Source organism: Ptiloglossa arizonensis, chromosome 9 (genome assembly GCF_051014685.1).
Source record: "Ptiloglossa arizonensis isolate GNS036 chromosome 9, iyPtiAriz1_principal, whole genome shotgun sequence".
Classification (NCBI taxonomy): domain Eukaryota; kingdom Metazoa; phylum Arthropoda; class Insecta; order Hymenoptera; family Colletidae; genus Ptiloglossa; species Ptiloglossa arizonensis.
In genome coordinates, this window is record NC_135056.1 from 20,451,273 (window position 1) to 20,458,994 (window position 7,722).

The 7,722-nt window shown below is 30.4% G+C and overlaps 1 protein-coding gene across 1 annotated transcript; it reads right to left on the reverse strand.

Moving 5' to 3' along the window:
* Positions 1 to 1,298: 1,298 nt before the first annotated feature.
* Oseg6 (intraflagellar transport protein Oseg6) lies at positions 1,299 to 7,302 on the reverse strand. Its single transcript, XM_076320357.1, has 19 exons — positions 7,148 to 7,302; positions 6,588 to 6,967; positions 6,286 to 6,496; positions 6,107 to 6,219; positions 5,620 to 6,037; positions 5,304 to 5,537; positions 5,105 to 5,230; positions 4,735 to 5,032; positions 4,468 to 4,666; positions 4,310 to 4,407; positions 3,948 to 4,230; positions 3,642 to 3,870; positions 3,333 to 3,585; positions 2,786 to 3,246; positions 2,620 to 2,716; positions 2,337 to 2,543; positions 1,973 to 2,259; positions 1,819 to 1,895; positions 1,299 to 1,747 (listed from the first exon to the last, which is right to left on the reverse strand). The coding sequence occupies exons 1-19, from the start codon at positions 7,160 to 7,162 to the stop codon at positions 1,621 to 1,623; spliced, it is 4,113 nt and encodes a 1,370-aa protein (XP_076176472.1). The 5' UTR covers positions 7,163 to 7,302; the 3' UTR covers positions 1,299 to 1,620.
* Positions 7,303 to 7,722: the final 420 nt, after the last annotated feature.

Genomic DNA, 7,722 nt, shown 5'->3' on the forward strand with positions numbered 1-7,722 from the left:
TTGCACGGACATCTACTCTAACTACACGATGAGATTATAGAAGTTGTCTCAAAATGTGTGGTAAAATTTAAATTGATGAAACCTTTAAAAAAAAGGAAAATTAATAAAAAAGAAAAAAAAAACACCTACTATTTAGTGAAAAAATATAAAATAAAATTTTACTGTACAATACTTTTTAAGAAGATCCATTTTGAAAACGGAGCAAGTACTTGCAAACTTACTAAATCTTCGTTCAATAGATTCCGTTACAGCATCTACTAAATTTGTCGATTATATGTAGAAATAGTCATTTTTTAATCAAATATATTATTTTATTAGCAAAAGACCTAAAGTATTGAAGTTCTTTCGCATTGTAGACCTATTTTGGAACATCCTATACATTCCAACACGCACTACCCCACTACTAAGCTACCTACCTAGCCAAGATTGTGTAGTTCTTGTTTGTTTGATGCAATGCTTTACAAGCAAAAGATATTGTAACCTAAAAACATTGATATCTTTCATATTCTTCGATTAAATGATGTGCTAAACTAATCATTCGAGAATACAGATAGTGATAAAACGTATTTAAAAAATTTCACCATTATCATTATTATTGCAAAAACTACATTTAGGTCGTAATTACTTCACATCCATCACGGATTCTTTTAATGAAGTGAAAAATCGAATTAATAATTTAGTTCGATAGTTATTACTTTCTCAAGTGATTTATGACTCATGAAACGTAAACTTATTACAGATTTGCATTCTGTTTTCGCACAAAATTAATCCGTTTTTACGAAATTAACATACTTGAATTAATATTTTTTGTAATTTTGAAACATTTTGAAATAAATTATTAATTGTATGTATCAATTTGTTTGGATTTAAGGAAAAATTTGATGAATAGCTAAAATCACTATTTCGTTTCAATTTTTCCAAGTCATGCCGTGCTGTGACTCTTCTACGAGTGCAGAATAAGTTTGTTCCAGAATCATGATAAGTTAGGTTTAAACGTGTTACGTCAGATGTCGCTTTTATTCCACGTTATGCTTACGCGAGCAAACTTAACGACGCTTGTAATTCAATTACATTTTGCGAAATTATATATTTCTAGAAATTTATGAATTATGTTGAATTTATCAAAACATGTAAATATTCATATTCAGCATGTAAATAATTGCGACACAAAGGTTAATAATAAAATATGTAAATTATATATTAGAGATAGAAAACAAGTTTTTCTATGTACTACGTAACACCAATAACATTTGATTAACACAGATGCGATGGTAGTGGTAGAATTGAGTCAATCAATAATTGCTTGAGACTAGTTTATTGAAGATAATACTACATATTATGTTTCTATGCGTGAGCATTGTTTGACTTGTGCACAACTCTTATAGACACTCTATGACACTGTGTAATAAGTTACTTGTACTTAATTGCATTGTACTCATATTGGACGGCACCGTTTCATAAGGATAATTCAATAGTTAGTTATGTATTTTGCACTTGTAATGAATTATTCTTATCTACATCGTATAGAATGAATATGAGACAGTCCCATAATTAAATGGAAATTAGACATAAAATATTAGTTCAAATTCTAAATAGATATATACACATAAATAAACGTGATTAAGCTTTCCCTGAAACTTTTTCATCTTGAAAATCAAGATAAGGACGGATGTTAAGGGTGGACAAAATCATGTTAATGTCTACTTTTTCCGAACACATGGGACATGTTCCTTCAGACTCAACAATCCTGATGTAATAAAGTATGATAAAATTATTTGTTATTTAAGTTTTCTATTCAAAATAAAGTGGTTCACTTACCGTAAAAATTCACTTTTTATGGCAGGAAAATCACATTGGGGACATGTTGCAAAGTCATCTTCAACAATATGTCGTCCCTAAAAGCAATCCTATACTTAGAAAGAAGTATATTATATTTTACAATAAATATAGAAGTATTGTTGATAGAACTAACTGTAGCTATACAAAATGGTATTGCATTTTTGCACTTATCACAGGTAATCTCTGTTTCAGGAAGTTTACTCTTGCAATAAGGGCACGGAGTTAAAGGTTCATCTTCAATTTCATTATCTTTTGATCTTGGTGGTTTCCGTACGATCGCTTCAATTTTTTTACTATATTTGGCATCGATTTGATGCCTGTATTCTGGACGCATTAACATAGCAGCAAAATTGAACGCTGCATTTTTTAATCCAGCTCTTTGACATTCTATTACAGTAGAAGTCAAAATTGGAACAATATCTAAAATAATATTTTTATTATAATAACTTTGTAATACTTTTTACGTTACCACAAATTATTTAATTCTTTTCACTAACGTGATGGAAATTTTGAAATATTGTTTGCTACCCTTATTAACATACGAGCACCTCGCAAATGATCACTTTTTTTTACGTGAAGTCGAACGAGGATATACGAATGCAAAAGCCTTATGTTATTTTGCATTTCTAATGGTATATTGATCTTGTTCCTTTTTAATTCTTGATACATGCTAAACAAAACATCATGAGCATTTCTATAATTTCCTGTAAAACAATTCATTATATGACACATGCTGTTTCTAAAAATTATTTGTTAAATGAGTATGCTATAAAAGCAAACCATTAGTTTGTTCTTCATTTGCAATTATGATCGCTGTCTTCGCAGCTTCTCTGTACTGTTTTCTGGCCATGTAAAGTCGAAATAGATATTTTGGATCCTGTGAAATGATAAATATGTAACCAAAAAGTTATTACACATTACATATTGTTAAAAATCATAAGACAACCTTTGGTAATCCGTCCCCACCCAATAAAAAGTCTATCAGCTGATTTGCCAGTTTATCATCTTTTGAAGAAGCAACTGTATCAATAGCTAGGGTAAAGACCTCATCTTCGTTTGCCATTAATTGAGCAGCTTTTAATAAATGCCGCAATGCTTTCTGATATTCCTTGGCATGAAAATAATATTTTCCTGCCAAAAGATTATTTTTTTGAGACTCAAAATGCATTGCAAGACTTTTGAAATCTTCCTTCCGAGCGTTGCTATCATCGATTGTATTTATCAAAATTTCTCCATACAATTCCATTTTTCCATGCTGATTAGCTAATTGAAAAGCTTCATCATGACAAGTCGACAAGATTAAAAACTTGATCGCTGAATTATAATCGTTCATTTTTTGAAAATATTTTGCAACCATTTTAGCTCCTTCTATACTTTTAGTTTGTTGTACCACTTCTACGCTTCGAGCTATAAGTATAAAATTATGGTAGCCTATTTCGGACATAATTGAATATACTATATAAAGTATTTTAGCAATGTTGTTAGTATTTTACCAGGGTTGTTTAAATATTCCAGATTGATTCTAATTATATTTTCATAGTCTTTTGCAGTCTCATATGCTTTAGCTGCCTCTTCATATTTGCCTTCAGCTTCTTTGGCTTTAGCATATTGTATATTAATTTTGGCAGATGATATTTGTGGCAAAAGCTGTCCTACCTTCTGCCAATTTTTTAGTTTTATATACGCAGATGCTGCTTTGTCAAAGTGTTCAGTTTTTTCATATAATAATGCAGCTTCATTAAATTGCTGTAAAGGTATGTAAATTGATATAACTTTAGTTTGATATGTACGGTTACACGTACCTTCATTGATTCTAATATTTCAGCACATTCTTTTCGCAACTGTCTCGAAGTTTCATTATCCATAGCTATGCTTACGCCCCTTCTACTATCGCCACATCTAATAGACATTCTTGCAATACCAGCAAGGCAAAGATTACGATGATGTGGGTTATGTACAGTTGTGTTAGATAAATTATTGGAATCTTCCAATCCACGTTCATAGTTTGTTAAAGCTTTTGGATAATTACCCCTGATGGAACAAAATGCAAGTTTTAATACTTTTCAATCAATTGTGTACGATTTATAAATTGCAGATAAACTTCTTACGTAAATTCCAATTGTTGAGCATATTCTCTAGCAATGTAAGGAATTTCATCAGCTTTCAACTTCTGGGCTAAAATCAGTGCTTGCTCCCATTGCATCAAATCCCTTCTTAAGTACAGAGCTTGTACTGGTTCGGAAGATTGTAAAAAAAATTGTTCTGCCTGATTGTAATCACCAAGTAAGATACATGCATGACCACATAATAATGGCAATTCATCTATATTTTCCATATTTTGTAATGCCCAAACCATTGAGGCGTCTTCTATATAACGATAAACGCGAATCGCTACAATTGAAAATACTTATTTAGGAATAAAATATTTATACAGTTTTTTGTTGCATGTAATGATAATATTAAATGTTACCAAAATCAATATTTAAGTTTACAATTGCACTCTCTCCCAATTTTAACCATGATTCTTTTTCATTAATTTTTTCACAAGTATTCCATGCTTGTTGAAATCTGAAATACAATAAGATGCATTTTTATTTCATCAAATTAATGAATAAATCAAATATTTACCTTCTACACAGAATTTGATTTTCCAGAACTTCTTTGCGTTTTGTAGATTCTACAATATTTCCAATATCTTCGTGAGAAGATAATGTAATTTGAATCAATTTATTACTTATTGAGCTCAATGTTAATTCTCCAGAATACATTAATAACGGTAATGTTTCAGATGGTAGTTTTGTTGTGTTTATTTTTACGATTTTTGTACCTGTTTGTAAAATAGTTTTAACATATTTGCTTTAATTATATTTATATTATTTTTAAAGTTTGGCTTACCTTCGATAAAATATCTTACAAATATATATGTAACAATAATACTCTTATTGTATACTGCGAATATATTACGCTCCAAAATATTCTGATCCCAAATTATACCCTGTATGCAATCTGGACAATCGGGAATTTGTAAAACAGTCTCTTGCATAGGATTATATACATAACCATCAGATTTATTGTCTATAAAACACAATTGTGTCCCATTTGCGTCTAAATAGATATCTTTTATACCAGTATTGTGTACGTGTTCTGTACACTGATTAAAAACTTCTAGGCAAAAGTAGATTATGTGACCCATCTGGATTATCACAAATGTATATTAGTTTTTTTCAGTATGTATTTAGGCTTTTACATAATTTAAATAACTTACATCACTAGCATAAATAAAAAAATCTGTACTAAGAGCATGGCACGTTATTCTAAAATCTGAAGCATTTAAATCTGGAAACATTTTTGTGTCTTTCCCTTCTTTTGTTAAAGATTGATCCACTTTTATCTACAATAAACATATATTCAAATTATTAGTATATTCTGACATCAATTTCTACTTTTATTAATATATTTATTACCGAGTGCAACTGTAATTTTCCATCAAATAAAACTGAGACATAAGTTTCATTCAATCGTATACTATCTATTGTTGCTAAATAATCTCTTTCAAAATGCACTGTAGTATTATAAGGACTTTCAGATATGTTCCAAAACAATGCCCTATTATTTAAACCGACTGCCACATGCATAGGGCCTACTGCCAATACCGATGGTTCTATTATAGTATTAATTATGATTGGGTCAGGTTTCTCCTGAAAAGTGTTTTTGAATATTTACACATAGTTTTATATAGTTTGTGAATAGTTTCTTACTATATTTAGTACAAATATGTACCTTGTCTAACATATAGAGATGTACTGTAACTTCTGTTAAGCTGGTAAGTAAAGCTATTTTATTCCCACAAACGCTAAATAATTTTGGAATTTGTATTAAATAGACTAAAACATTGCCAGTATAAGTTACAGCTGCTATCATTGATCCATCCATTGACCACTCCACTTTGTTAATTCCAGTTTCACCGCTTATTGTAATTAATTGTTCAGTTTCCTCTAAATTCTGCATACTATGTATTTTTATAGTATTATCTCCACATGTAGCAATTTTTCCTATTACTTGACTTATTGCCAAGTCGGTTAAAGAATCTTTATGATTTTTAACTTGAAACAGTTCTTGACCAACTTCTTTAATATGAGTGGATACTGCAGTGAAATATCCAGTTTCAAAACCAACTAAGATATATCCATCGCCATACCTGTAAGGAATGCAGTTATTAAGAGATATAGTAATTATTGCATTTCAAGTAATTTGTAATATACCTTACCATTTATAAGTGATAATTGGACCATAACGTTTTTGAAAAGATAATTCAATAGGATTCTCTGGATCCAAAATATTATACAGGAATAAAGTGGTTTTACTAATGATGAGAGATACCTAATAGAGAGAACAAAATTAATAATATTTCAGTTTGTTTAAAAATATTTAAAAAATGAGTCATACTGTATTTTCACCCCCAATTCTGTGGTCCATTTTCATTTCATTAAACTGAATATCAGACGGATCACCTTGAAGAGGTATTTCACGACGAGTATCTCCATCACTCGTACTAATAGTTAAAACCTTGTCTTCGCTCGCCAAAGCAAGAAGACCTTCGTAGGACCAAGCACCGCAAGTTATACGTTTTTTATGCTTTCCCAAAATAGGTATCCTTCTGTTTGTTCATTGAAAAAATAATATACCTTTGTGCAATATAATGTGTAAATATATCCAATGCTAATTATTGAGAAAATAAACTATCATACTTGGCATTTATATGATCGTAAAGAACCAAATTTCCTTTTTGTGTCCCTACAGCTAATAAGCAATTTCTTTTTGCCCACATTATACACGTCAAACCATCTCTCACACCAGCATCTATTTGCGACTTCTTTCCAGTTGTTGCATCCCATAATGTGATAGTAGCAGAATTTTGCGATATAATAGCCAATAAATCTCCATCGGAATCCCATCCAAAACCAGTACATAAACCAGCAATTTGAATACGTTCTTGTAAATCACCTTGTCTATCGAAAATAGCAACCGAAGAATCATAACCAGTAGTTGCTAAATGAGTACTATTACCTGGGCGCCAAGTAATAAACACAGTACCGTTACCATGAGGTTGATACAACTGATAAAGGATCTATATTAAAAAATTGTAGTTTAGTACACGTTCAAGATAAATAAATAAATCTATCTTTATGCATCTATCATGCATTTTGTGAAATATTTAAATAAAAATAGTCTGAAGTGATAACTCTCCCTAATAATGCAATAAAAAGCGGAACAAAAATTCTGACAAGATTATTAATGCATAACCTACCTTTTCAGTTGACATGTTTTAAGGAAAAGCTATTATAACAGTGTAATCCAAAAGGCTAATCGCCTAATTACATATACAAATATTGCGACGGCGCATCGCTAAAGTATTGATTCATTAGATGTTGTATTTTACGTACAATATTACATCCATCTCATCTGCCATGTTGTTTATATTTAAGTAGCCTTTCCAATCAATTTTAAATTCTTTGACGCTTTATTGTTATAGGTCAGTGATAGATGGCGTTTCGTGCCAATATTCACTGGCGAGGCATAGATTATACAGACGAGACAGAATAGAATTTCATCGTAGAAAGTTGGTGACACCGATCTCGTAAATATCAGTTTTAAAGCGACCTCTCCGTCGCTTGTATTTGACTGTATTTTGGCTACGATTGCATATTTTCGGGTATAATTTTTTAATAACTTTTTTCAAATTTGTTCTTAAGAACTGTCGCAATTCCATTTGTCTGTACAAATTTGAAACAACGTAGATATTGTGCAGTAATAATATTATGTAGATATATTTTAAAATTCGATTCAATAAACGAAAACAAAATCTCATAATAAAACATTTCT